The 26,953-nt window shown below is 49.7% G+C and overlaps 14 protein-coding genes and 1 pseudogene across 14 annotated transcripts, besides 30 other annotated features; all 15 read right to left on the bottom strand.

Annotated features, from left to right (window-relative positions):
* Positions 1-1,123: part of a sequence feature (areas not merged during assembly with more than two copies in the genome that could not be assigned to a particular haplotype) that runs on past the window's edge.
* Positions 55-86: a microsatellite.
* Positions 1,124-7,820: a sequence feature (heterozygous, non-Esmeraldo-like haplotype).
* Tc00.1047053511301.140 (potassium voltage-gated channel, putative) lies at positions 1,178-2,071 on the bottom strand (the record flags this gene model as incomplete). Its single annotated transcript, XM_810399.1, has 1 exon — positions 1,178-2,071. The coding sequence occupies one exon, from the start codon at positions 2,069-2,071 to the stop codon at positions 1,178-1,180; it is 894 nt and encodes a 297-aa protein (XP_815492.1).
* On the bottom strand, positions 2,191-3,087 carry Tc00.1047053511301.130 (protein kinase, putative; the record flags this gene model as incomplete). Its single annotated transcript, XM_810398.1, has 1 exon — positions 2,191-3,087. One exon carries the CDS (start codon positions 3,085-3,087, stop codon positions 2,191-2,193), a length of 897 nt encoding a protein of 298 aa, XP_815491.1.
* Positions 3,224-3,285: a sequence feature (T-rich).
* Positions 3,421-5,151, bottom strand: Tc00.1047053511301.120 (hypothetical protein, conserved; the record flags this gene model as incomplete). Its single annotated transcript, XM_810397.1, has 1 exon — positions 3,421-5,151. One exon carries the CDS (start codon positions 5,149-5,151, stop codon positions 3,421-3,423), a length of 1,731 nt encoding a protein of 576 aa, XP_815490.1.
* Positions 5,422-5,709: a mobile genetic element.
* Tc00.1047053511301.110 (inosine-5'-monophosphate dehydrogenase, putative) lies at positions 6,165-7,703 on the bottom strand (the record flags this gene model as incomplete). The annotated part of the gene is made up of 1 exon (XM_810396.1): positions 6,165-7,703. One exon carries the CDS (start codon positions 7,701-7,703, stop codon positions 6,165-6,167), a length of 1,539 nt encoding a protein of 512 aa, XP_815489.1.
* Positions 7,820-7,855: a microsatellite.
* Positions 7,821-9,947: a sequence feature (areas not merged during assembly with more than two copies in the genome that could not be assigned to a particular haplotype).
* On the bottom strand, positions 8,160-9,284 carry Tc00.1047053511301.100 (hypothetical protein, conserved; the record flags this gene model as incomplete). Its single annotated transcript, XM_810395.1, has 1 exon — positions 8,160-9,284. One exon carries the CDS (start codon positions 9,282-9,284, stop codon positions 8,160-8,162), a length of 1,125 nt encoding a protein of 374 aa, XP_815488.1.
* Positions 9,948-10,176: a sequence feature (areas merged during assembly that could not be assigned to a particular haplotype. This can correspond to areas where the two haplotypes were merged or to regions with more than two copies in the genome that were merged during assembly.).
* Positions 10,093-10,125: a sequence feature (AT_rich).
* Positions 10,177-14,591: a sequence feature (areas not merged during assembly with more than two copies in the genome that could not be assigned to a particular haplotype).
* On the bottom strand, positions 10,282-11,532 carry Tc00.1047053511301.90 (protein kinase, putative; the record flags this gene model as incomplete). Its single annotated transcript, XM_810394.1, has 1 exon — positions 10,282-11,532. One exon carries the CDS (start codon positions 11,530-11,532, stop codon positions 10,282-10,284), a length of 1,251 nt encoding a protein of 416 aa, XP_815487.1.
* Positions 11,589-11,619: a microsatellite.
* Positions 11,691-11,757: a sequence feature (T-rich).
* Positions 12,375-14,759, bottom strand: Tc00.1047053511301.80 (annotated as a pseudogene).
* Positions 14,592-15,076: a sequence feature (heterozygous, non-Esmeraldo-like haplotype).
* Positions 14,863-14,921: a sequence feature (CT-rich).
* Positions 15,077-15,250: a sequence feature (areas merged during assembly that could not be assigned to a particular haplotype. This can correspond to areas where the two haplotypes were merged or to regions with more than two copies in the genome that were merged during assembly.).
* Positions 15,123-15,202: a microsatellite.
* Positions 15,251-15,499: a sequence feature (heterozygous, Esmeraldo-like haplotype).
* Tc00.1047053511301.70 (peptidylprolyl isomerase-like, putative) lies at positions 15,280-16,560 on the bottom strand (the record flags this gene model as incomplete). The annotated part of the gene is made up of 1 exon (XM_810393.1): positions 15,280-16,560. One exon carries the CDS (start codon positions 16,558-16,560, stop codon positions 15,280-15,282), a length of 1,281 nt encoding a protein of 426 aa, XP_815486.1.
* Positions 15,500-15,929: a sequence feature (areas merged during assembly that could not be assigned to a particular haplotype. This can correspond to areas where the two haplotypes were merged or to regions with more than two copies in the genome that were merged during assembly.).
* Positions 15,930-16,434: a sequence feature (areas merged during assembly that could not be assigned to a particular haplotype. This can correspond to areas where the two haplotypes were merged or to regions with more than two copies in the genome that were merged during assembly.).
* Positions 16,435-17,041: a sequence feature (haploid, non-Esmeraldo-like haplotype).
* Positions 16,766-16,794: a microsatellite.
* On the bottom strand, positions 16,834-19,149 carry Tc00.1047053511301.60 (hypothetical protein, conserved; the record flags this gene model as incomplete). The annotated part of the gene is made up of 1 exon (XM_810392.1): positions 16,834-19,149. The coding sequence occupies one exon, from the start codon at positions 19,147-19,149 to the stop codon at positions 16,834-16,836; it is 2,316 nt and encodes a 771-aa protein (XP_815485.1).
* Positions 17,042-23,041: a sequence feature (heterozygous, non-Esmeraldo-like haplotype).
* Positions 19,206-19,235: a sequence feature (AT_rich).
* Positions 20,131-20,151: a sequence feature (AT_rich).
* Positions 20,383-21,333, bottom strand: Tc00.1047053511301.50 (hypothetical protein, conserved; the record flags this gene model as incomplete). Its single annotated transcript, XM_810391.1, has 1 exon — positions 20,383-21,333. One exon carries the CDS (start codon positions 21,331-21,333, stop codon positions 20,383-20,385), a length of 951 nt encoding a protein of 316 aa, XP_815484.1.
* On the bottom strand, positions 22,062-22,415 carry Tc00.1047053511301.44 (hypothetical protein, conserved; the record flags this gene model as incomplete). The annotated part of the gene is made up of 1 exon (XM_810402.1): positions 22,062-22,415. The coding sequence occupies one exon, from the start codon at positions 22,413-22,415 to the stop codon at positions 22,062-22,064; it is 354 nt and encodes a 117-aa protein (XP_815495.1).
* Positions 22,601-22,628: a microsatellite.
* Positions 22,834-23,586, bottom strand: Tc00.1047053511301.40 (eukaryotic translation initiation factor 4E (eIF4E) interacting protein, putative; the record flags this gene model as incomplete). Its single annotated transcript, XM_810390.1, has 1 exon — positions 22,834-23,586. The coding sequence occupies one exon, from the start codon at positions 23,584-23,586 to the stop codon at positions 22,834-22,836; it is 753 nt and encodes a 250-aa protein (XP_815483.1).
* Positions 23,042-23,918: a sequence feature (areas merged during assembly that could not be assigned to a particular haplotype. This can correspond to areas where the two haplotypes were merged or to regions with more than two copies in the genome that were merged during assembly.).
* Positions 23,815-23,838: a sequence feature (AT_rich).
* Positions 23,919-26,953: a sequence feature (heterozygous, non-Esmeraldo-like haplotype).
* Positions 24,458-24,479: a sequence feature (AT_rich).
* Tc00.1047053511301.30 (hypothetical protein, conserved) lies at positions 24,900-25,241 on the bottom strand (the record flags this gene model as incomplete). Its single annotated transcript, XM_810389.1, has 1 exon — positions 24,900-25,241. The coding sequence occupies one exon, from the start codon at positions 25,239-25,241 to the stop codon at positions 24,900-24,902; it is 342 nt and encodes a 113-aa protein (XP_815482.1).
* Positions 25,298-25,367: a sequence feature (T-rich).
* Positions 25,652-26,194, bottom strand: Tc00.1047053511301.20 (hypothetical protein, conserved; the record flags this gene model as incomplete). The annotated part of the gene is made up of 1 exon (XM_810388.1): positions 25,652-26,194. One exon carries the CDS (start codon positions 26,192-26,194, stop codon positions 25,652-25,654), a length of 543 nt encoding a protein of 180 aa, XP_815481.1.
* On the bottom strand, positions 26,429-26,953 carry Tc00.1047053511301.10 (oxidoreductase-like protein, putative; the record flags this gene model as incomplete). Its single annotated transcript, XM_810387.1, has 1 exon — positions 26,429-26,953. A coding segment is annotated over one exon (525 nt), but the record flags the coding sequence as incomplete, so codon positions are not given.

Below are 26,953 nucleotides of genomic sequence, written 5' to 3'. Positions count from 1 at the left end.
TACGGTGGGCCACACCTTCGTCAATGTAGCATTTCGTTTTTTTTTCTGTAGGTTTGCGTGTGTGTGTGTGTGTGAGTGTGTGCGTGCCAGCCCTCACGCGGTGCGGCTGCGGAGTGGCTATGAGTTCTCGGAGAGCATGCCGCTGGCTTCAAACTCACTCATAGCCCGCTTATTCATGCAAAATATCATTATGTTTCCTCACTAATAAGAAAGTAACGTCCCCTCTTCACTGCGCCCCATATGTTGCGTAACGGAAACGACATCAATCCGCCAATGAACGTCTTTCCCACTGGCTGTGTGAACGGCGTGGGATCAAGCAAATTCAACCATCAAAAATGTCCTTGCATATATATGCGTGGCCTTTAACTTGCATTTCGGGCCTCTTTTTGCCTCTCCCGTTGTTTTTTAAAGCCTTTCAAAACACAAATGATTCACGACGCCGTCCGTATATGCCACAATTTGTTTCGGGCTGCTGGGAGAAGAACGGATAAACATGCAAGAAAAATCGCAACAACTGCGACAGAAACTGTCGTGCCTGAAGAAGGAAAAGTTGTCAGGTCCAACAAAGCAACGAGCACCTACGTGTATGTGTGCGGCGTGGCGCTCGCCAGAGCTCAGGCAGATGCAAGCACGCCGTATGCCCCCCGTGGTCTGCGGTGCCCCGTGGCGCTGGTAAACGTTGACATGCCCGCTCACTCGTGGTCTGTCGAAGCAAGCTGGCGCCAGTCCATTTTGCCCCATACCAAGTCATACGAGTGGACCACGTTCGCGATGGTTCCACCAAAAGACCCAGTGGAGCCTTTGATACGTTTGGTCACGTGGCAGCGCGGCTCGTACGTTACCGTGGCAGCCACAACCGGCAACAGCCCCACGGCAGCAAGCATTTCATAAGGAATTATAATTGCGCCCGAAGTGTATTTGCAGGTTGATGTCACTTGAGGCTTTTCCTTGTATTCATTTTTTCTTTCTGCCCTTCTTGCTGATGGTGTTGTTTCCTTATATTTTTTTTGGGTTTACGTCCTTGTGCGTGTAATTCAATTTGCAGCAGACCGTTACTAAAAGCCAATCAGGGGAAAAAGAGAGAGAGCGGATAGAAGTTTAAGGAGACGGTAAAGTGACCGGAAAAAGTTTTGGCTGTGACGGGTGCTCGTGTTGCCATTCTGTTGTTCTAGCCGGTTTAATGCGCTCTCCATATGTCGGATGCCCTAGTGCTGTTCGGCGGCAGGGAACGCTCCTCATAGAGCGATTTTTTCTGTGGACCGACGCGCATCGAGAGAATATTCTCGTGGGTTTCAATGACCTCCTCCTCCTTCCCGTCGCCCTCCCCTGACAATGCCAATTCGTCGCCCACCTCTAACGCTGTTCGCCGCACACGCCGAAACGTGAAGTTATGAACGAGCATGCGTACACTCGTGTGAACGACATCGGGGCTGAGGGTGACGTATGAAGAAGCCAGAGAGTACCCCATGGCCTCCGTGTGTTCAATCACCTGTTGATTCACCGATGTTGTCAGAAGATCTGCCGTGCCGTTTGCCACCTTCGTCGTCACGAAAAAGACTGCGCGCTCGTTGGTCTGGCAGCACTGCCAGTAGGTGGAGGAGATCAGCCCCTCCAAGTCGCGGCGGATGCGCTGTGTAAGCCGCCGCAGGTGAAAGCCATCTGCACCAAATGTGATGGTGAGAGCGTGTCGTTTGACGCCCTGATCGTGTTGCATGTGGTCGCAAATCTGCACCACACATATGCCCGGAAGTTCGACAATGTCTGAGCCGGACGTATCGTCTGGGGCCGCAGGAAAGACGTGCTCAAGGAGTCCCCAAATGTTGAGGCAGTGAACAATCTCCGCCCGCAGCTGCTCGTTCTCCTTTGGAAGATGCAGTTGACTCGTTCTCAGGAAACCCAGCACACTCTCAAAGACCTCAGGGGTGACATCCACAAAATACTCGCACTTCTTACGCCCACCTGCTGGTAACGGAAACATCTTTGCAAATGGCGTGTTTGGGTAGCGCAGCAATGTGGAGAACTGCGTCTCGAACACTCGGCCCCCGGCATTGATGACGGCCCGCCTTCTCATGGTTGGCTTACGTACTCACATGGAAGAAAAAAACACAGAGGAAACCGCGGTAAAGCAAAAAAAAAAAAGGCGGCGGCCCAAAAAATAAAAAAGAATATAAAAAACGCACAAGGAAAGAGTCACTGAGCAATGAGGCATAACACCCGCTGCGCAACAGCGACACTGTATTGGGAGAACCATGCGTGCTCCAAGAGCGAGCGAACAGTGGGCCGCCGAGCGGGGTCCCAGCAAAGCATGGCTGATAGAATGTCATGAAAGTCGCGGCTAAAACATGGTGGACACAAGGGTTGATGCTGCGCTTGCATTACCGCCTCCATCAGCGACAAAAATTCCCAAAAATTCTCGTCGGAGTTCCCACTGAATGGATGGCTGCCGTTTACACACTCATGCAGCGCCACACCCAAGGCCCATACGTCGCTGCTTGGGCTGGAAGCCCACTGCCGGTCCCTTAACACCTCAACGGCGGTATAAAGCACCGTGCCGCTAAAGCAGTCCACCGCCGCATTCACGGGCATCGCACTGGATAAATCACCAAGCTTCAGTTCTCCCGTAGCACGCAACAAAATGTTGGAGGGAATTAAGTCGCCGTGCACCATGCCAATCCTGTCATTAAGGTCTACCAGGGCATGCAATGTAAGGAAAGCTATGGCCCTCGCTTGGCATTCCGTCAGATGACCGCGGCTGCAATGACGGTGCATCACGTCGCTGAGGGAATAGTCCATCAACTCTGTCAACACCAACAGCAGATTATCGCGGTTGGCGTCGACGCAAATATCGTAATGGTGTAGAATAAACCTCGAATGCAGGCGCTGTATCGGCAACACGTTGCGTACCGTTGCAAGAGGATCCACGCACTCCTCCTCCTTGAGCCCAAGCCAGACGCCCCCTTTTGCCCAATGTACACGGTAGAAACGACTGTGTTTCCCACGGCGCACCAGCACACGCTCCTCCCAATTGTTATCGCAAAGGGCACGCACCGTCGGCGCCTCGGTGCGCTCCGCGTCCTCTTCATCCATCACGTCCCCTCATAAACCTGGACGCACACCGCGCCGCCTTCGCCAGAAAGTAGGAGGAAAACAGAAACAGAAAAAAAGCACGGGGATGGGCAGGTGCGTAATAACCGTAAACCCTCCGCAGAGACCCAGTGAATTCAAAAAAAAAAGAAATAAAAAACAAGAGAAGGAAAAGATGGAGAAGAAACAACGACAAAATAATTCCACCACCACCGCCAGCATACATATCTATTATATATATGTTCACTGCGGCTGGGTTATTTTTCCCACCCACTCACCCACCCGCAGTCACGCTAAAAAAAAGAAAACTGACAGAAGAATTCAAGGAGGCAGATCTCACCCAGAAGTGCTCCGCACCGTCGTCCCATGTTTTTCTGATTTTTGCACAAATGCGGTGAGTGCCTTCTCTGCTTCCAGCGACAAACGAGCTGCTCCACGGGGTCCAAGTATTGCCTCCAAATCCTCCTTCAACAACTCCTTCCTAGTGAAAAGTGCATCGGCCAGACGGTGCAGCAACTCCTTATTTTCCGCTATTAAAGTCTTTGTATACTGTTGGGCTGTCCCAACCAATCGCGCTGCCTCCTCTTCAGCAACGGCCTGGATCTTCTCCGAGTGCTTCTGGTAAATGCGTCCCTCATCTAACCGTTGTGGTTCACATGCGAGAAACCCAACATGGTGCGACATGCCAAAGGCCAAAAATGCGTGTATCGCCGTCTTGGTGGCACGCTGGTAGTCGTCTTGAGCACCAGTCGTGAGCTCAGCGTGCCGCGTCGCTTCCGCAAGGCGACCCGCAAGCATAACACAAATGTCTGTGAAGAGTGACACATCGGTAGGCATATCAAAGGTCTCCTTGCCAACTTGCTGGGTAAAGCCTGCTGCTGGACCCCTTGGCGTAATTGACACCTTGATAACATCCGATTGTCTTGGCAGAAGCCAAGCAATCAGCGTGTGTCCACTCTCGTGAAGCGCCACACGACGGGCCGTCGCCTCCGACATTCGGCTGCGGTGTTTTTTGCCCACGAGAACATCGTCAATGGCTGGCAGAAGTGTCCGTTCGGTAACCTTATCGTCCCCCTGCACCGCGGCCGCAAGAGCCGCCTCATTCACGATGGTTGCTATCGTGGCCGGCGACACGCCAGGTGTGAGACGGGCGAGTCTCTGGGCGTTGGTGGTCGCATCGGACACAACAATGCGGTTGAGGTAATGTGCGAAGAGCTCCTCCCTCGCCCGCTGATCCGGCATAGGAATCTCCACTTTGCGGTCAAAACGGCCTTCACGCAGAAGAGCCTTGTCGAGATTATCCGGAAAATTCGTGGCGGCAAACACGACGACTGCCTCGTTTGCTTGAAGACCGTCAAGTTCGGCGAGCAGCTGGTTCACTGTGCGATTCTCTTCGGAACTCAACCCCAACGCCCCTTGGCCGTTGCTGCGTGAACCCACGGCGTCAATCTCGTCCACAAATATCACAGAAGGAGCCTCACGTTTTGCAGCCGCAAACAATTCCCGCACCCGCTTCGGCCCCGATCCGGCGTACACTTCAATAAAGTCCGCCCCACTACAAGTGAAGAAAGGCACACTCGCCTCCCCTGCCACAGCCTTCGCCAGTAACGTCTTACCCGTCCCTGGTTCTCCAGTGAGGATGCAGCCCTTTGGCAGTCTGCCGCCCAGCCGTGTGAAGCGTTCCGGCGTTTTGAGAAAGTTCACGTACTGTTGTACCTCCTCCAGCGCCTCAGGCACTCCAACCACGTCCCTAAACTTCGTGTCCCTAACCTCCACCCGAAAGTTTTTGTCTCCCAAAGGGTTCATTTGCTTCTGCAACATATCCATCGCATTGCTCAAAAAATTCCCTCGTTTTGCGCCGAATGCGGAGGAGGCTACATTTACGCGCCGCCGCATAAAAAAATAACCAAGGACCACAAATGGCAAGGCCGTGAAAATGGCCCCGCCGACCGCCTGGGAAACTGTGGGATTCACGTTCTTCGTTGGGCGCCGCTGCTGCGCGTCATAGAATCCCCGGTAGAAGGAGGTCGACTTGGAAGCGTCCTCTTCTCGCGATAACGGATCCATAGAGTAAAAGATGTATGTATGTATGTGGACTATATATGTATATGGCGTATTATTATCCCTCAGGCAGAAACTAGAAGCGACAGTAGCGCACAAAATATTCACCTGGGCTGCCTGTCGGATCCTGAACTGATCTAACAAAGTAAAATAGGACGAAAGAATGGAGAAGGGGGGTGCAGTGGAGAGGCAATGGGTTCGTCACAGCCTCAATGTTCACTCCAACTAATTATATAGTTGTATATATTTGGATAGCCACTATAGTGACACGCTGCACTCTATTCGGATTGTAAATATTTATTCCTTGCGAGGTGCCGCCATTTAAAGATCCTCCAGCCACAAGACTCCGCCGCAACGTAGGAATCGGAATGAGGGTGAATGGGACGGCAACAGTAAAAATATATATATTCGTCTAATCGCTATCGGTTCGTTGATTCCTTCCATCGCGGTCCTCCAAAGGATGCATAAGAAAGGAAGGAATCGTACAGAAATGTATTCATCCCATCAAGGCATTTATTAAATTAAGTATACAGCCTTCCCCAGAAACACTCATTTCACAAGCTCATAATAATAAAAAAACAGCACGCACCTCTTTTTATTTGGTCTTATTTTTCTTTGTTATTTTGTTTTTTTGTTATTAAGCTTCACTGTCTTTTAATGTTCGCTCCTAGTTACCTCCTCCATTAGTCCCTCCCTCCATGTATCCTCCATGATATTTCACTTGGGTCCGAAAGCACACGTCATATCCCCAGAGTGAGGCAGTCTCTTTGTTCTACTCCTCTCCTCCCTCCTCGTTTCACTTCCAAGAAGTTATTCTTAACATATGCGGATCCACTCACTCTACTTACCCGCCCGGCCACCACAGCACAAACAGACGATTGTTTCGTGTGGCCGCAGCCGCGAGGAAGTGTGCCTCCGATACTGAAACGGTAAAAAAAAAAGAGTAGCAGCAGAAATTGTCGCATCTTCGTCCTGTGTTATGGGTGCATTTGGGGTGAGAAAAAGTGGGCGCCGCCCTCCTACAACTTGGAGGTGAACAAGTTCTTCTCAAAGGAATGCAGCGAGTGGACACCGCCTTCCATCTGGGCAATGGGACTGCGGCGGTTAAATAAAACCTGCCCCCCGTACATCTTCTCACGCACGGCGTCAAAACTGATCTCACCAATGTCTTGAGCTGACTGCTGCAAACCCTTGTGTATGTACGCAAGGAGCTTCGTCACAGAACCCTTGTCTAGCACTGTTCCAGACACGCCTTGTGCCACCTGGACAGTCTCTTTCTCTGATAGGTAACGCTTACCGGACTCCTTTCCCTGCGACATGGCTTCAAGACTTCCCATACCACGGTATGTCTTAAGGCGAAGGCCCTCCTTAAAGAAGTATCTGCCTGGAGTCTCTGAAGTACCAGCAAGCATGGAGCCAAGCATAGCGGTGTTTGCACCAATAGCAAGAGCTTTGCAAATGTCACCAACACTTCGCAGACCACCATCCGCAATGCATGGCACCCCTCGTGATGCAGCATAGCGGCACACCTTGTACACTGCTGTAGCCTGTGGACGGCCACATGCAAGGACTTCCTGCGTGATACAAATGCTTCCGCTTCCCATACCAATCCGGATGGCGTCAGCACCAGCATCAATAAGATTCTTGGCCTGGTCCTGCGTCACGACGTTACCCGCCACCACCTCCAAATGAGGAAATGTCTTCTTCGCCCACTTTATAAATGATACCTGGTAGATTGTATTGCCTTGCGAACTGTCCAACAAAAGGACGTCGACGCCGGCACCAGCAAGGGCCGCTACGCGTGCCTTATCCTCCTCCCGTGTGGAGGTCGCAGCTGCACACAGAAGGTGTCCGTTACGGTCAAGACTGCTGTTCGGATAGACGCGAGCACGCACGGCATCCCGACGAGAACAGAGGCACATGACTTCCCCCTTGTCATTCAAGACTGGCAGGTACCCGTGTCGGCTGCGGTTCAACACATCCATCGCCTCTTCTAGTCGAATAGGGTACCGCTCCACTGTCATGCTTTCGCGTTTTGTCATAAATTGCGACACCGGCAATGACACATCCTTCACAAAATCAATGTCCTTTGAGCAGACGATGCCGAGCAGTTTGCCGTCGTGTCGGCCATTCTCCGTTACCAAGATACCGCTGATTCCTTTATCGGCGTTTATCTCATGAATGACGGAGATGGGCGTGTCCGGGCCCACCGACTTGGGTTTCATGATGAAGCCGTTACGAAACATCTTGACACTCCGCACCATCTGCACCTGGTGTTGGACGGTGCAGTTGTTATGGAGCACACCGATGCCCCCCATCAACGCCATCGTGCGTGCCATCTCACTCTCCGTCACGGTGTCCATCGGGGAAGAGACGATGGGAATATGCAACCGGATCTTTTTCGTGAATTGCCCCGAAACCTGCACATCTGATGCGCCAAAGTCAATAAATCCCGGAAGAATAACGAAGTCGCTGTACGTGAGGCCGTCGCTCTGAAACAACTCCTCGGCCGTGACGCCGTCCCGTATCGTTTTTGTGCGGAGGTCAACATTCACCATCGTTCCTACTGCTTGCGTGCGGCTATGCGTGCGTGCAGAGAAGTGCTCGCGAGTGTATTAATTCTCTCTTTCTCGAAGAGTAACCCGAGAACCGGCAAAAAGAAAAAGGCATGAAAATATATATATATATACATAAATACATATATATTTATGTGTCAACAAGAAGGAAAAGAAGTGGGAAAAAGTCCCCATTCCCACGGTGAAAAACACGGGAGGCAGCGCACCTCCCCCCGCCGTTCTATTCCCGGGGAGAGACGCTTAATTCTCTTCTCCCGCCCACTCCGTCAACCATCCTTCTTTTTTTTTGCTTGTGTGATTATATGTCCATCATCCCCCTGCTGCTCTCCTTCCTTTTCTGCCTCACCGCACCTCCCCCTCCGCTCTATTTTCCCTCTCCTCCGTCGACTCGTCATGAAAAAAAAAATGACGGCGGCAGCACACAGAGAAACTGGGAGATCACTGTAGGAGCGACAGTTTCGTCACAAGCACAACACGGATGCTCTGGTCAAACGAGGCACAAACCAACAGCCCCTCCTTCGCGCGGTTCCAATCAAGCGCGTGTATCGGCTGGTCACCCAACTTCGCCCTGTTGAGCTCCTCAACGCTTCCAGCAACACCCTTCGCAACGCCCTCGGGATCCCGCAGCATGCGCTCCGGCGGGTAGCGGTAACGGCAGAGCGTCAATTCACCACCGCCACCAGACATGAACACTTCACGGTTCTGAGGCAGCGCGCGGGTGCACCACACGGTGCCATTTGACACCCGCTCCTCCACGTACGCGTAACCCAAATTTGGATGGAGCGTCCGCATATCGTACACGCGCACGCGGCCTTCCAGTGACGAGACAATCAGTTTGTTCATGTTGATATCCGGGCGATCAAACTCCAGGTCACACACGCCGTTGTTCACATTGAACTCGTGGAGCATCTTCTGTATGCGCAAGTCAAATAACTTCACGTCTCCGTTGTCGTACCCGGCCGCAACGACGCGCTCGTCAGGATCAAAGCTGTTCCCAAAGCGAACAGTCCAACAGTCACGCGCGTGGGCGGGGTTGGCGGGGTTCAGAGCAACCACTGGCTTATTCGACTGACGTACATCCCATACTTTCACGCAACCGTCACGCCCACAAGTCGCAATCTCTGGTGGGCCGGAGTGCTGTGCACCGTCAACAGCATTGATAATGTTCTCGTGTGCATGTGGTACAAGAAAGAGCGGATCAGCGTCGAGCCGTTCAATGTCCCAGAGAGACAGACCACCTGCGAAGTCACCAGTGCATAGTGTTATGTTCGACTGCCAGTTGGAGGTGTTGTGACCAAAGGTAGAGCATTTTATAGGCACCTTGCCCTTGATTTCGCACTGCACGCTCAGTTCACCCTTGTTAAGCTGCAGGACCGATATGGCGCCTTTGTTATTCGGATACTGGCCCACCACAGCAAAGGACGCGCCGCGCGGCACCCACTTCACATCGAAGGCTGTATAAGGAAGATTCTTCTTGACATGTTCAATAATCTGCTGCCGTGAAAAACGTCGCTGCTCCTCACGCTTCCGTTCCTTTTCCTCCTCCTCTGTCAGGTACGACATGCCGGCCGCTAACTACGCTTCTCGGTGGCACTGAGAACGAGGAGAAAGGGGCACGTTACGGGCATTGAAGTCGGCATGAGCAAATGACGTCAGCAACTCCCATGACGCAGCGGCAGCAGTACACACTCACACACGAACAGACAGAAACACGAAGCAAATTAATGTCATAAAAATAAAAAAGACAAAAAAAAGAGGGGAGGGCTATCATCAAGACCACAACCCATGCACTGTCACAACTGCCGTGGTACGCACCAAGAAACAAACGGAAATAAATCAAACGCAACAAAACAAAAAATTGTGGTACCAATGATAATAAACACTCCGTTTTGTCAGATCGCCTTCTCCCCAGATATCCTTTGCGTTCTTCATTGCGTTTCTCTCCGCTCCCCCCCTTATGCGCCAAGGGACCAACCATGAGTGATTCCCCGCCCAACAACTCCTGCCACCGCCAGCAGCGACAGGAGTACCTCAACCAACCACGCAGGCACACAAATGTACATGGTGTCTGGATCTGTTCAAAGGTGTCGTTAGTCACATGCAGACTCACTTCACATGCTGCATCCTCCTGCCCTGTTGTTTTACAGGCGCCCTGTCCGAGAAAAAGCCCCGCGACAACCCGATCCGACCAGCAAATGAGCAATGCAAAAGGATTATCAGCACACAAGAAAAAACAACCGAAAAAAGACACAAAGCAAAAATATATATATCACGGTGACACGGCTTTAAAAAAGGCAGACAAGACAACAAACACACAAAAGAAAAGGATGGGAAGGGGGATGTGAGAAGAAGTGAATCGGCGTAAAGCCAGAAAAAAAAATATATATTTATATATTTATATATACACATCTTTGCTTGTGTGGTGTATGCAATGCAAAAATACACGCCGAACAATTTTATCTTCCGGCCATTTTCAAACCTTTTTTATTTTTGTTCTTTTTGCAAACTAGGGCGAGGGGCCTTCGGGGGCGCAGCAAGACGCAGAGAAATGAAGGAGGCACTATATTCCCAGCGCCGCACGTAGCTGCTCCTCCCAGACTGCCGCCTGTGGTGTCTGGAAAAAACACCAGTCCGCCCCCTCGATCTTCAGCGCAAAGTGGTTGGGGTCAATGCAGGCCACCTGTTCCACCCGCAGCAGCGGGATGCATCCCCGGAAGCCGACTCTCCCACCGGGTCGAAGCAGCAGCGACAATTGACCGTCCGCCAGCTCCATGTAGCGTTCCTGATAATCCTGCGTCGGCTTGAGCTTCCACACCATGCCAGAAAAGAGCACGGAGTGGTCCAGCCGTGGACGAGGCAGCAGCTGCTCAGGGCTAATGTCATGCAAGACGCGCTGCAACAACGAATCCTCCACATCAGAGACTCTTAGAACCTCCGGAAAGTTACTCAGCGCTGCGACGAGGAGGGGCTCGCGCAGAAGTTGAGTGGTGTCTGGACGCTCCACGGACGACTTGCGGAGTAGTGCGTACACGGTGCGCTTCAAATCCACACTGTGCGAAGTCTTTATGGGCAGCACCTCCTCATGAAGAACCTTGTGGCGCAGCTCCTCATACTTGGTGCCCTCAAACGGGCGTCTGCCGGTCATGGCCTCGTACAGGATAACACCAAGCGACCAAATATCGGCGGCTGCTCCGTAACGCTCATTCCGCCATAATTCTGGCGCAACGTAAGCGGGGGTGCCGCATATGGTGAGGCCCACGTCACCACTGATGGTGTCATACGCGTTGCTGAGGCCAAAGTCTCCCAGCTTCAAGAGTCCCGTCGTTTTCAAAAGAACATTGGCAGGTTTGAGATCACGATGGAGAATCTTTTTCTTCTTATGGAGGTAGTGAAGGGCCAGGACAAGCTGTAGCAGAATATGGACTATCTGGTGCTCCAGCAGCTTCCCGCCATCGCGCATCTGATAGCGTAAATCGCCGGCGTCACAGTACTCCATGACGAAAAAAAAGTGCGACTCTGTCTCAAGCTTCTCGTGAAGCCGAATGCATGCAAAGTGGTCAATAGACTCCAAACAGCGCACTTCTGTCCGCACCCGCAACAACTTTGGTTCACGGTAATTTTTAAGAGAAGTTATCTTCAGTGCATATGGTGTTCCGTCGCTCACATCCAGCACCTTCCACGTCTCCCCGGAACTGCCATGCGCCAAGTAACGTACATACGTGTACTTGGAGTCTGTGGACCCACTGCATCCAAGAAACCCCGGCACGAGGATATGGCCTGTCGCACCTCTCGTTCCCGACTCCGGCTGCATCAAGCTCTAAAACAAAAGCCCAGAGGGGCCCCACGCCAAGACGCAACTCTACGGTTTTGTTATTATTATTATTATTATTATTTTATTTGATTGTTACTTCGGACAGCAAGAAGGGAGGAGGAGGAAGAAGAGACAAATGCGGAGAATCGCGCAGGCACAAGAAAAGCAAAAGAAATTAAAAGAAATATATAAAAGAAAGAAAAAAAAGAAATGCAAGCAAAACAATGCGAGTTGCGACGGCTCTCGTTGCCCCTCTTCCCGCTTGCGCACACGTGGCACCTCGCCCCACAATAGACATTAACGACCTCGGAAGCGGCCGCAGAAAAAAAAAAAGAAAAAAGGGAAACCACCCGCCCCGCACACACACATATACATATGGAAAAAGCTCCAAAAAGGCCTTCTGAGCGCCCCCTTCACACAATTTCGCCTACTAATAAAAGGGGATGACCGAAAAAAGTGCCTGAAAAAAAAACGTGCTGCGTAAAACAACGATAAAAATCCAAGTGTGACAGTAAACGTAATCGCCAACGGTAGAAGTAGCCGTATTGGATATTTTCGTTGCGTTACGAGACAAAAAAGTTTTAGAAAAAAAAACAGAAAATAAAAGGGAGAGAAACAGTACCGCTTGCACCAAATAATAAATAGGAGGGGAAAAGACTGTCTCTTCTGCTTTCTGCCTTCGCGTGCATCTGTGGCTGCAGAAATTCATGAACAAGGTATAACACGGACGCCGAGAAAAAACACAGAAAAAAAGGGATCGAAAATGGAAAGTAAGCATTGATTGACATCCAAATTGCGTGACTATCGTCGCTCATGCTCGCTGCTCTCTTCGGGGGGCTGCCTCTTAATTCCATCCTGTAAGTGCAGCCATATCACGCAGTGCCCTCTTAATGTGCTCCGCAAGCCGCGTCGAAGAAGTCGATTTGCAGCTGTGCTTCGAAGTGATGGTAAAGTAAAACAGACTTTCGCCGTATAAGCAGTAGCACACCCCGTAACCGTCGTCTTGCACAGGGCCAAAGCCGCCATTGGGTGTTTCAAATGGTTCATCGTTTGGCGGGTGAAATTTGGCTGGCAGCTGCCGCGTCAGCACTTGCGACGTGCTGAGCTTCCACTTTGACTGCATCGCCGCCTGCAAAAACTCGGATGCCACCTCAAAGCCGGTACTTGCGCAATAGAGTCCGAAGAGGTGGCGGTCAATGCCGCAGCCAGCAATGGCATCACGTGATGTCTTCTGGTGTCGTTCACACGCAACACGAAGAAGTTTTAATTTCGCCTCTGCGCTCAGCGAAGGTTGCTCCATTGCCCGCACAAAGGCACAGGACTCCTCACTCACAGTGCGGATGGTTTCAGTGCGCCCTTTGCGGTACATACGCATCGAAGCTGCCTCGTATGTCTGGTCAAAGTGGCCCTGATCGCGGAAGTACGCGAGTTGCATTGCCATCTGCACCCACGCGTCAGGGCTGCAGCGCTGCTTCTTCGGGAACCCCTTGCCGTAATCGGCAAAGCGGCAGACGCGGATGTCAACATCTTTTATTTCGCGAATGCACCGTTCCTGCGCGCCTTGGACAGCGCGTTTCATCACGGCATCAGTGGTGAACCGAATGCGATTAGGGACAAACACTTTAAATTTACCCTCAGTCAGTGCCACTTCATCTTCGGGTAGTTTTTTTACATGCCCATCCTCTGTGTATAACTCCTTAAATTCATCCGAAGCGTGACTGTACTCCACCACATTTGCGAGGGTCAGGGCATCACCCCATGAGTGTTCCGCATGCACACCACAGTGGCCGCCCTCCCGTGACAATGACGTTGAAGCTCTTGTCGCACCAACGATTGTGGCCGTTGCCGCACAAGTACATCATGCTCTCCTCTTCAAGGGATTTTGGTTCCATTTCATCAAGGCAAAGTACAAAAATGGCTTCTTCAATCACCCGCAGCGGCTTCACATTGTAAGCATTGTTCACAAAATGCTTGTCGCGAATGTCCGCCCACTCCGCACGAGGGGCGGTAGTGAAGGCAGGAATGAGCGCCTCGACAGGGTCAGTCTCATCCTCGGAATGCAAGATAGATTCCAGCGCCATCTCAAGTTGGTACGGTGTGAGCTGATGGTTCGTCAGCGGGTGTAACACCTCAAGTTGGTAAAAGCGACCCTTGTGGATGACCACAATGTGCTTAATTCCCTCGTGCTGAACCAACACGTCCATCTCACGTCCTGGAATACGGGTGGTGTTAAAGATGTAGCGATACTGATTCATGTCAAGTGGAACAAGCCCGCTAAACTGCGGTGGAAACGTGCGCTTGTCGAGACTTTTCTTTACCTTAACAAGGTTGTACACCAATGCCGCCGCACGGGAAGCTTGAAGCGGGGTGGGCAAATATTTGGCAAACGCCACCCCAAACCAGTTGGAGTTAATGCAAAGACTTTCGCGCTGAGCAAGGTATACATACTTGATCCACCAGTCCGTCATGTAATTATCTGCAAGTAAATACTTTAGCCACAAGTATCTCTGCAACTGCGGCCCCTCATTCCGCAGAAAGTCCTCGGATAATTTTTTCAGATGCTCCCACTCAGCCGTTTTCCCCTCGTAGAATGGCACCATTGATTTCATGAAACGCTGCACCGTAATTTTAAGATCCGGCAGCGGTTGCGAGGGCAAACAACTCCCGTACGCCCCGGTCCTTTTGAGGTTGTGCATAAAAAACGTCTTGAGAATGAAACCCCAGAGCATCGTCTTGCGGGTCAGTTTCCCCTGACCCTCGTATATCCAGCGGTTGTAGCTCAGTAACTTTCGAAGGACGAAGCGCTGCAACGCCGTGAAGAGCGTCACGGCGCCAAAGGCAACGTTTGCGCAGAGCGCCGGCATACGGTATCGGGAGGGAATGCGGGCAGAAATAAAATTCCGTTCGTCAAGACGCCAGAGGATGTCTGAAACACAATTTACGCGGATCCAAGCGTCAGCAGGCGAGTTGAGGACCCACAAAAATACACCAAAGCTGAACGCGGTCACGACGGACAGTGGAATGGGGTACAGGGCAAACTGTACTTTGTCAACCCCATGCCAGAAGGAGCGACGCATGTTCTTAATAATGAAGTAAGGATGTGGAACGTAAAGAACAAGACCGCGGCGGCTCACGTACAGCTGCGTTTGTTTCCGGCTTGTGTCCACTTCAAAGCCGACGTGGTGAAGAGCTGCCGTGGGCCGCACCGCAAACCGTGCCTCCGCCATCTGTCACCCGCTGTATCTGTGGGATAAAGTAATAAAAACTAAAAAGTTGCGCGCGCACAAAGATACGACAGCTTTGCCGTCAACCAAACAAAACGGAGGTGGAAAAGAAAAAAAAAAAGGACAGAAAGAATAGAGAAAAGAAAGAACAGGAACAAGAATAGAGTGAGGATGTGCCGTGCCACAAGTAGGGAAAGAAAACCAACCAAAAATACATACGTTCATGCCAGTCCGATGTAACAGAGGAATAAAAAAAAAAAAAAAATGTCCTCGCACCAACCAGTATTGACGAGCTAAGCCCTGCAGATCTTGGTTGGGGAAAACGAGTAAGAGGGAAAGATAAAAAAAAAGGAGAAAGTTGCAGTTTAATAATAATAATAATAATAATAATAATAATAATAATAATAATAATAATAATAATAATAATTTTAGTGGTTATAATAATAGGTGGCTTGAAAAAAAAAACAAGAAAAAGAGTGGTACTTGGCCCAGTTGACACTGAAAAGACGGAGAAAAAAAAAAGCTATGATGTAAACATTTTTTTGTAAATAGCCTGTTGCTTCTTTTCATATGCCCTTCGTTTCTCCTGCAATTGCTGCAGAAGCACCTTTGCATCGGTGTTCTGCGCATCGATGGCGAGCAACCGCTCCACGTCACGCTTGGCTTCATCCCACTCACACAACAAGCAATTTGCCTTCGCGCGTCGATAGAGTGCCTTGGGATTCTGTGGCTCCTTTTCAAGGACCTTATCGCAGTAGCCAACACACTCACTGAATTTCCGTCGGCTCAGTAGTACCTGCGAAAGATTGCCAAACAAAATAACACGTGCCTTACGTGCTTCCTCCTTTTCCTCGTCCTTCAGCCCGCTGTCCGTCTCAAGAAACTCAATGGCGCGACGGTACTTCCGCATGGCGGCTTCCAGTTTCCCAGCACGGAAGGCGTCATTCCCCTGTTGCCTCCGTCGCTCACACTCAATAAGACGCTCCCGCCCCTCAAACTTCCACACCTTCACCGTCTCGAGCCCATACAGTTCCACCACATATGTCACCGGCTCACCAGAGGCGATGTTGAATTCCTCACATGGCTCCGTGATGCGGTGGCCAGCGATGCGGAAAGACGCCGTCTCGCGATCGCGCATGGTCGAGAGGCACTGTTCAAGGTGCGGAGGCACGGCTGCGTCACCAAGAATAAGTCTCCAACCGAGACGCTCACACAAAATTTTACCCTCTTCCTTTGCACCGCGGTACACGCGCAGGTCAATCTTCACCGTCGCTTCGTATCCAGGCTTTTCGTAGCCGACACCCTCCACGGTGAGGTTTTTCATGATGGACTTGTCGTTTTCCTCCGAGATGTCCTCCTCGCGTGTCCAGTCAACAAGGGTCACCTCAAACAACAAAGTGGCATTAGCCGGAATTTTCGGTGGACTGCCCGCTGCACCGTAGCCATACGCGGGTGAGCACTTCAATATTGCAGTTTCACCAATCTGCATCGTGGCCACACCTTTATCCCAGCCTTTAATCACCTGGCCACTGCCCAGAGTGAACTCAAAATATTCTCCGCGATCAAAAGAGCTGTCAAACTTCGATCCGTCCGCCTCGAGTTTGCCAATGTAGTGAACCTTCACTTTCGCACCCTTTACGGGCCGCATTCCTGTGCCGGCCACGAGCACCGTCTTAAAGAGACCTTTGTTTGTGCCTGGCACCTCCGTTTCCTCACGGATTGGGTACTCCACGTCTCTTAAAGACTGACTTTCCACGCTGGACATGCTTGTCGTGCTGTCTTCTTCCCAGTTCATTGAATCCATCTTCAAGGATGTGTTAGCGCTTCTTGTTAATAATATTGGTGTTGCTTCTTGTGGAAAGTGCAAAAGTTTAAGATAAATACACACAGGCATACAAATAAATAAATAAAGTGGAAGAAAGAAAGAGATTAAGCATTACACAATCCGTGAGAAAGCGCATGCCCATGTAGGAAACTGTTTATACAAGTCGTTTGTGCAGCGCACGGTGCACACACACACATACACACACAGACACACCGGGAGTAAAAAAACAAACCTTTTGTTCAGAGCTCAATGCTACTTCGCCGCGTATCCTGGCTCCCCCGGCGCGTTCTTTGGCATCCCAAGTGTGCCCCAACCGGAGGCATGTCGTGGCACTGACTTACGATTGCGCTTCAGCCCAAGTGCTTCCTTCAGTTCACCCGCCTCTAAAGCCGGACCTTGCAGTCGGTAGTAAAAACGGTCTAGCAACGTCGGGTTGTCCGCTGTCTCCTGCCTGTCGTGCATCTCGCTCACCGTCATGGCAAGTCGCTTGCCAAGCACCGCTGCACCCCTTGACGCCTGCTCCAAGTTTGTCTCCGGTGGGTGCGTCCATCGCTCCACAGACGTTGGGTGACTTGCACGGAATGGGGGTGGTATATCAACATCACCGCGTGCTGCATAAAGTTCTCGATTGCCTTTTGGCAAGTACCCAAGCATAACTTTAATCTCTCGCTGGCGCTGCAGCGAGAGGCCCTCGTCTTTATCCGCCCAAGCAGTACCTTTCTCCAGTTTTTTTATGTACGCCAATCGTTCACGGGCGGTTTTTTTGTTGTTGAGGTCATCAAAGTAGATCTCCCGCTCGTCTTCAAGAATACGCTGATCACGCACCGCATCTAGTTGCGCCTGCGTCGGATGCGTAACAGTCGTCTTAGGCGATCGACCCGTTGAGGGAAACAAGTAGCAGTACACCTCGTTGTAGTTGGCTCGTACCGTGCCGGCGGTGTGATATGCCCTTAATTGGAGTGTCTGCTTTTTCACTTCGTCCAGAATGGTGCGAAACACAGGAAACCCCTCCTTTGGTGTGCCGAACTCCGTCAGGTTGATGCGCACCACGTGCCGACGAAGAAGGTGCTTCGCAATACCGATACTTTTGAAGCGGATGGCGTGGGGGTGCGTTCCACCACGAAAAGGCACCTCAATGCACTCCTTCGTGGGCGGAGGCTGAACCCCTAGCTTCTGCAACTTGAATCGAAGCATATCGCGCATTTGCTCCCGGTGATCCGCAATTTTGCAGAGAGCTACAACACGCCTGTCGCTCCTATCTGTGTGAATCGCCCCCACACGGATAAGATCAAGGCCCAGTTCACGGGCCATGCGCCGCGCTTGCGATGTGGGGAGGTCCACGTCCGTGTCAGCATCGCCTGCAGGAAAATGCACCTCTGCCTGTCCGTCACTGGGCAAAATGCTGCGAATACGCACAAAAGGCTCCTGAATCATCTCATTAATGGGATGTGCCTGAAAATACAGCAGGGTTTCCCTGCGCACCCTGTTTGCCGAATAGCCAATCTCACCAGTGTCCACCGCCCCTTCTGCCAACATCTCGTGTTTGTGGCCTTCTGCCGCGTGATCCAGTCGCTGCTGAAGCCGTTCACGATTGACCGCGTCGTCCCAAAACTCGGCACCACGCAGCTCCGGCAGGCGGCCATGCGCCAGCCGCGCACTGGACGACGCATCGTGCGGAGGGGAAGAAGGGGAAGATGGCTCAAAAGAAGCTGCATTCTCCGTCAATTGCATATCCGTAGCAGCAACGGCGGATACGGCCCCAAATTCCATCGCAACGGGGAAGTGGGGATTTGCCTCCGGTGGCAACATGGCGTCTTCCTCACCCTCATCCTTATCTTCGCTTCTCTGTTCAAACCCACGGCAGAAATTGACACCCCGACCAGCTGCTCCTGAGACCGTAGTATTTATTCTCACTGCCATTTGCTGCCGGTATTCCTCAGCAAGAACGTGGTACGGCTTCTTACTGCGTCTCCCACTCCCAAATGCTGCATAGACCCTATCAAAATGCGGAAGCTCTTTCCCACGTTGGTGGTAATCGCGCATCATTTCACGCTCCAGTCGATCCAGGTCGCTGCCTAGCACACTGCTTCCCGGAAGAATAGTGTTCTTTCCCTCCACTTCTTCTTCTCCAGTCTCTGCCAATACCATATCGTCCTGGTCCACCAAGATAACGGGCGAAAGCTCCGTAGCGATACGCATTGGCGTAAATTCATTTTCCTCTGTATTGTGAAATGCCCGCTGCCGCATCTCGTGATGGCTATCTCCTGCAATGCGCACCTCTCCCCCATCCGCGCGACGTTGCTTGAAAACGGCCATTGCCTCCCCAATTTGTCGCATCTTTCCCCTCAGACCCTCGGCTGTAAGAGGAACACTAAGTGGTTTTTTTTCCTTTCGCGGTCCCCGCCGCCTCATGGTGATATGAGCCGTGCTGATTTCTTTCCCTTTGGCCCGGGAGGCCCCCAGCGACGACGGCAAGGGCTGTTCAAAGTAGGTGCCGCCCAATGGGGTTCGGTACATGCGCAACTGCTCCGCCCAATGTATACGTGCAGTATTTGTAGCCCGTCGCATTGAACCCTCTTCCTGCCACAACTTTCCTTTACCCGCCCATAGTGCCCGTGCGCATGTAAAAATAAAAATAATAAATAAATAAATAAGGGGAAAAAAAGAGACAAAACAGCATTGCGAAAGAAATGGCATCCAGGCATAGGAAAGCTGAAACAAAACGCGTACCGCCTGTTGTGCTTGCCACATCGCAGTGGCGTCCCAAAAGGCTGCAGAGGCACAGTGCGGCAGTCATTATGACGGGCCCTTGGTAATTTAATGATGGACCATCTCATCGTGTTGCCAGGGCCAATTACCTCCATATTCTCAGGGGAATTCAAGAGCCAGCAATGTTCCCCCTCACAGGACTGTCGTGGTTGTTGGTGCGGGGCTGACAGCATCAACCAGCGCCCGGACTAGCCGTGTCTTGCCGGGAAACACAGTTTTAAGACCATGGGGTCTGAGGAGGCACGCGTTGCAGCTGTGCCGTCCGCACCATTTAGCTGCTGAGTAGATCCACTCAGTATGAAGCAAAAGTGCTCTACGGCGACGGCTGGCGTGCGAGCTCTCAAATTCATTTGGAAAAAAAAAAAAACAGGCAAATCCAATAACAAAAACACTGATAACAATAATAACAATGATGACGAGCATCCGCACAAAAGCATCCGACCAACAATTGAAACAGAACCTGACAAAACCCCCTCGCCCTAACCCACCGTCATTAAATCGATCACATGTTCATTTTCCATTCAACAGAGTATTAAAATAATGAAAAAACTTCATACGATCCCCAGCCCAAAAAAAAAAAAAAAATCAGTAAATACATACAATAATATATTGGTTGTTTCCTGGGGAAAACTCCACAAATAAACGGTAATTCACAACACCCTAGACTTGGCCCCTGTGCCCTCGCTATTTCTCAAATTCTTGACGGTTTCACCTCGCCTTCCTAAAATCGTTTGTCGACGGCTGCTCCAAGGCCATGGTGCGCCGATCTATCTCCTTCGCTTATTATTAATTATTATTTTTGTTAATGTTTCTGACGCTGTTGTTTAAAAAAAGAAAAAAAGGGGGGTATCGCAACTAAAGGAAAAAATTTCTACGCTTATGTGTGGGCATATGTGTGCATTTTGCCTTTACCGCTTATTGAACCCCATTTTCGCTCTACCCGCAATATATATATGGTGCCCTCACCATCAACATTAAAACCATTCTGCGCCAATATCGCCTTCTTTTCCTTCTTCAACTCCATTCTTGCATCTACACACCATCCGAATCTTCGTCCTTTCCTTTGAATTCTTCAGTACTGATAATGACCTCAACACCTGAGTGTTTAGCTGTCTTGAGATGTGTGTACCAGAAAACACCAACTAGGGTCAACAAAACGCCCAGAAACCTCTTTGATCCCATAGGGCCGTCAAAAAACACGTGCCCAATCAGCAAAATAACACAAAGCTTAAAGTGCCCCAAGACATTGTACGTGACCGGTGAAGTCTTCCCAATAACAAGAAATATGGAGAGGTTCACAATAAATGCGACAAAACCGCTTAACAGAATAACCGACAAGGTGTCATTGCAGGGGTAATGCAGACGACGTAATTCCGTAAAGTATGCTATGGGCAACAGTAACACCGAGGAAAGTGGAGCTTGATATAAAAGCAGTTGAAACGAGTCGCAACCCAGATCCTTTTGTTTTGTGCCTACCCATATCTGATACTGACATGTGACAAAAAGAGCCGACAGGGCGACCAGCGTGCCCACAAGGTTCACTTCGCTATCCGTCACCGTTGCAACTGACACACCAAAACAAATCAAGAGAAGAGATAGCTTAATTTTCTTGGAGAATTGTTTATCGTAGATAACGGTTTCCATCAGCACAAGCAGAGGTGTTGTTAGAACCTTCATGAGTTGGTAGAACCCAACAGAATTGTACATCAAAGACATATTTGTCAAAACAACAAAGCCGCAGAAACTCACACTCAGTGGCATGACCTTCATGAGACTCAATCGTTTAAATTTGAAGATGCCACCAGCCAGACAAAAAACAAGGCCAAGGAACGTCATTACAAAATGAATCAAAGTGAGGGTCGTGCTGGCCCTGAAGTCGTGATCCTCAAATATCAGCTTGTTGCAGAAAACAATGGCGATGCTGCTAAACGCATTGAGGGCCAGAAAAAAGGGGATGAGGAATCGATGGGGGGTGACAAACATTTTCTTTACTTGTACAACCTTTTTAAAGAAACCCGACGCAATACGAAAACAGAGAAACAAAATAAAAAATCCCAAAACGAAATGCAAACAAAAAACAAAGGAAAGGCGGGAAAAAAGAAGATACTGCCAGTAATGTGCAGTAAAAATAAGGAGGGGGGTGGAATGTTTCATCAAACAAAAAACAGTTGTGAATGGAGGTTTTTTGCTCATTTTGGCGTCTGCGCATGGATGCATGCCCGATGCACCGGGGACAGAGACACGTCCAAAGTACGCAGACCGAAAGCACCCTCCTTCCCAACACACCCCTTTTCGACAGTGACAAAAAAACAGAATGCAAACCCAAAGTGAAATGACATTGCATAAAAGAGGGGAAAAAAGAGCGAGAGAGAGTGAGAGAGAAGACAACGCATGCAAACTCCAGCACCCCAGTGGGTTGGTTGGTACCAGCCACCCCTCCTCCTCCTTCTCAATCCGCCCCCTTCCTTACTTCTTGTTTGCCTTTCTTTCCCTGTGAATATGCATGTATTTTTCCTTTTCCTTTTTTAATTTCTTGCTTCCATCTCTGCAATATTCTCGTTTTCTTTCTTTCCTGACGTCGTCTGCGTCTCATTGTTCCCATACGCCTTTCCCCGTCCTCGAGAGGAACACCCAGACGCGCACTCAGATGCACTCACCCTCTCCTTCTCAAACAAATTAATATCCACGCGGAGAAGCCCCTATTCACTGCCTTACCTTTGAGACCTTAATTGCAACTTTAATATGTGAATAAGTAAAACGCTATAAGTACACATTGTATCAGAGATAATGCGCAAAAGGATAGGGTTGGTGAGAAATCCGTTTAACCACGCCTGCGCGGGTAGGCCCATGAGTGCCGAGAGCGACGGTGATGCTGCGAGATCGGCGGAGAGAAATGCGCCTGTCTGTACTGCAAATACATCCGTACCAGCAGCACGTGTTTCCCGTGGAGAGAGAGCCACAAGTGGCGGCACAAGACGCTGTGCCTGTCGCCAGTTGTTGATGTGCAACGCACGATACATCGCCATGGGAATTGGGCAACAGCTGGAAACACGACGGCTGAACATATTCCTTTCTTGCCCTTCCTTTTTCTTTTAATTTCTCTCAGAGACCCTTTTTTCTTCCTTCCCTGGCGACTCCAAAAATGTAAGAAAAAAAAACAAGTTTCCGCCTATATGCGTGTTTTTGTGTGTACAATAGTTAATCAAAGTGATTACGAAAAAGCACGTGTAAAAAGGCTGTGGAAACCGTCTTTTCTTTTTTTTTTTTTGTTTTTTTTTGTTGTTGTTGTTTGCTTGTTTGTGTGCTTTTCATCAGGGCGACGTCTCCTCCCTCACTCCATTCTTCATTGCAAATCCAATATCTGAAGGCACCCGTCTATCTTCAACGGCCTATTCCAACCGGTTAAACAAAAAAAAAAAATGAAAGACTGGCGAAGGTGCAATCCCCACCTCATTGTTGTTGTTTTTTTTTTTTTACATTCGTCTATAACTCGTATTTGGGTGGTACCTTCCAGCATCCCTCCTTACTTGCCTGCATTAGCTCGCGGTGCGACAGGTACTGAAGGACGTCGTCCTCTAAATTCAGTAAGGTTTTCATGAAGCGGCCAATACACAACTGCGTCTCACGGTCAGCGGCTGTGCGTGTCCACAAACTCAGCTTCCATTCTCGACGTCGTTCTGCCCGCCGCAGCGCCACACCGCAGACCTCTGTCTCTGGGCATGGAAGCTGTTCTCCAATCAACGCAATGCACAGACTTTCCCAGGCCTCATCAACCCGCGATGACCGATCCTCAGTTATTTCTTCTTCGTTTTCCCCTTTCCTTTGCTGGCGATGTTGTTGATCCTGGAATCGAACCACCCAGCGGCCTCCTCGCCGGTTGGCCTCATGCTCCCACATGGGAGCAATGTTGCGCCGGAGCATGTAATACGTGATGCCGGGCGGCAACTGTGAGGGCGGCAATGTGCACGTGGCAATTCCCCAGAACCCTTCAGCGTTATCAAAAAGACCGATGCTACGCACCTGATCTAGCCATGTCGCTCTATTCCCCTCTTTATGCACCGCGCACCCCTTCTTTACGGCGCTGCCTCGAACACCCGTATTGTTACCAACCGCCCCACCCACAGGATCTGGCAGAACACACCACATCTCCCACACGCCCCAGAGCGGGGTAATGCAGCTGGTTGGGTGCACGGCTAATTTGGGCTCATCTGGCCGCGACTTCAGCCGCGTCTGCATGCAGTAAGCGAGATTTGACACCTGGAGCTTTTGAAGATACCGCACTCTTCAGGGGGAACAACAAGAAAACGTGATGCCCCTTCCACCTAGCACAGATGCCCAATAGCACGTACACCGAAACGAGAGACACAGACACAATTACAGACTCAAAGAAAAAAAAAACACCAATAGCAGGAATTTATTTCACGTAATGAAATAAGGTATATATATATAGGCAAGAAGAAGGTGTTTAAAAAATAATAATAATAAATTGGGAGTTTCCCGATAGGAATGGATTCTGCCCCGAAGAGTTATTTTCTTGCTAATCAACCAGCCGAAACAAGTCGACAACTTTGGTGGGGTTTTTTGCTAAACGGCACAGATCCCCGCCAAAGTTTGCTGCACTGCAACAATTCTCACCACATAGGGAGGCCTGCACGCCCACAAGACGTCGATTACTTGCTGCACATCACGCCACTTTTGCAGTGAATAAACATGCCTCGTTTGCATCAACTAAAAAGCCACGGATGTGCCGCTGATAACGAAGACACGTTACGCCATCCTTCAGAATCGCCTTAACCTCCGGGCCTTTACCCCCGCGGAAATGATCAATGTGCCTTCCGTGGAGAGTTCGCCTCATGATGCCACACAGGGATAAAAAAGAGGCATACTTAACGGCAAAAGAAGGCAGAGTTGGAACTTCTCGCGTCAATCCTTCTTTATTAAAAGGAAGAAATAAGTCGTTGCAATTTACGGGGAACCTCAAAAAGAAATGCATGTTTCCTTAAATACGGCCAAACAAGTACACACCTTACATGGTATTTAGTCCCATCGTCTTTGCAATCTTTTTCTATCGACTCAGACTGGTGCAGTTTTCCTCTCCGCAGACCCCATTAAAAAAAAAAAAAAAAAAAGCGTCGGCAGGTAGCGCAACGGAAAGCCGAAAGGTCCAAAAACCTCCGGTTAGGCAGCACTGTATGCCTCTTCACAACCAAATCAAATTCCTTATCTGCAAAGCAAGCCTGCGTCGCAGCATTAAGTGCGAGGCATCGTCAAAAGTGCAACAGTTCGTCTGCGCTCCGATGTGTCAGCGAGTAGAACCTCCCTCCCTCCGCTAAGGGGATACCAATAAGAATAATATAATGAGTTATAAGACTGTAAGAGAAAAAAAGGAAAAAAAAAGGGAGAGGAAAAAATATATTGTGGGATGTTGCCGTCAAAGCAATGCATGAGACAATACGGCCACAAACGCAGAAAATAAAAGTAAAAAAAAAAACATCATTACCCCGTGATTTTGATGTGATGAATAAAACTAGAGGTTGTCAACCATTTGGCTACTCTGTTACGCCTTGGCGTGCCGCTGCGCGAGCCCGACGCTTCTCCCCTGAAAGGCACTTCATTAGGTCGGTCTTGTATGGAAAGTAACAACTCACGTGCTTCATGTGAAGCTCATACCCTTCAACGTGGTCTGCAGTCATGCAATTGTAAAAAATGGCGTTTGCATTGTAGCAGGGATGGTCTGGTTTCATTTCCGGATCAAATGGGTGAAAAGGATGGCGACCAAGAAGTTCATTAATGTGTTTTTCGCCAATCTCCGGGCTTGGCATCCTCTGCAGGTAAGCCGTGTCGCCGTACATCCAATCAATGGCACGGCGGAAGTATGTATCACCCGACATAAATCACCGCAAAGCCAGACCAATTGGTAGGCTCTAGCTCCTATGCTTCTCCAAGCAAAAAAAAAAACAAAAAATGGGGATTAAAAAAGTGAGAAAACAACAAGAAGAATTTAAAAAAAAAAAGAATTTTATGGTGATTCTCACACGTACTCATAAATAAATACAAACACACACACGCACAGAGAGAGAGGGGGGAAGTCACAAAAAATGCGCAAGGGCTGACGGTTTCTCCCCCTCCGTGTCCTGTAAAAAAAAAACCTTTGATCACCATTTGAGCAAGAAAAAAAGGGTCAGATTTTGGTTATTTGGGCACAATAGAACTGAAGAAGGATGATATGGGGAGATTTGCTGTAAACTAAACTACTTAAGCCCAACAATATCGCCAGTGTAAAAACACTCAAATCTTTAAGCTACAGTACATCGCGGTACGTCTCCCTCAAATCCGTTGAAGAAGGCTTTGTACTATTTGCAGAAAAAAGCTGAATGCCGCCCTCGCCACTTGTCGAAACCATGGTGTCTGCAGCAACAACACCTATCATCCGCAGTAACTGGCCAAGATAGCGCAAAATGATAAGCACTTGGTGCTCCGTCCGTGAAGACTGCTGACGCGAAAAATGAAGAATAAAGAAGATAGTAATACAGAGAACACAAGCCACCACCTCTGAAATATTATAAGCCGACTCCCAAAAGTTACTACGCATCACAGCAAGTCGAAGAGCGATCTCACCCGCAAAAAGAAATGTCAATATGCCCTCCATAACATGGTACCAAAGTGTTGAGACAGATGCAGTGCTAACGAAACTGATCAACAAAAGCATGAGAGACGCCGCCACAATGCACCGATTAAAATTAGATCCAAAAAAAAGGAAATAAAAATTTTTTAGATGCTCACGCAACGGCATCCTTGGCGAGGTGCCAACCTGGAGGACTGGCCGCGGATTTTCCCTCAGCATTCCTACAATTGCGGTTGATCTAGCTCTACAATGCCTCCACCCACCCGCCCCACTAAAACAAAAACATAGACATGGAACAGTAAAGATCCTCAGCGCATGATTTCCTTTGCAACCTCTGGAAGAAGTTTTTTAAAAAAGAGGGCAAGCACAAACGCAAAAAGGAAATAAATACTGCACTCCTTTCTTTGTTGTTGCTAAATGAACAATGCAATTTCACACGAAGAAATCCCAGTATTACTCGAAGATATTTACCGCCGACCAGACGTCAAACATAAGCTGACCCCTTTTTTCCAATAGCAATACGCGTTGCTCACGAACACTCTCGTCATCATCATTAGAGCGCAAAATGTTATTTGCCAACCGTAGCCGTAATGATTTCAAAAGTGCCGCCGGTCCACAAGCAAACAAACGAGCACCCCTCTCAAGAAGCGCTCCCCGAAGCTCCTCCGAATGGGCATCCAACACATCCGTGACGTACTTGAGGTACCCTTCGCTGCTCGAGCGCGAAATTGACACATCATAACGAGAAATGGCGTTTAATTCTAGGGCTTCTTGCAGTTTTCTGTGATACACTAACTCGGCAAAATTCCTAGCACCGTACACCACCCAACAATTAGGAATTTGAGTTTTGCATCCCACACCACCTTGACGGTAACGTACAAGCTCGTGAACGGCACACACTAAAGGCGCAATGCCTGTTTCAGCCCCCACTAGAATCCATAACGGAAGTGTTGTCGACGCTGCTGTCTGTGTCATAAA

Source organism: Trypanosoma cruzi, genomic scaffold (genome assembly GCF_000209065.1).
Source record: "Trypanosoma cruzi strain CL Brener 1047053517087 genomic scaffold, whole genome shotgun sequence".
Classification (NCBI taxonomy): Eukaryota; Euglenozoa; class Kinetoplastea; order Trypanosomatida; family Trypanosomatidae; genus Trypanosoma; species Trypanosoma cruzi.
The sequence above is the reverse complement of the archived record's forward strand: the minus strand, read 5'-3'. Positions and strand labels throughout refer to the sequence as shown.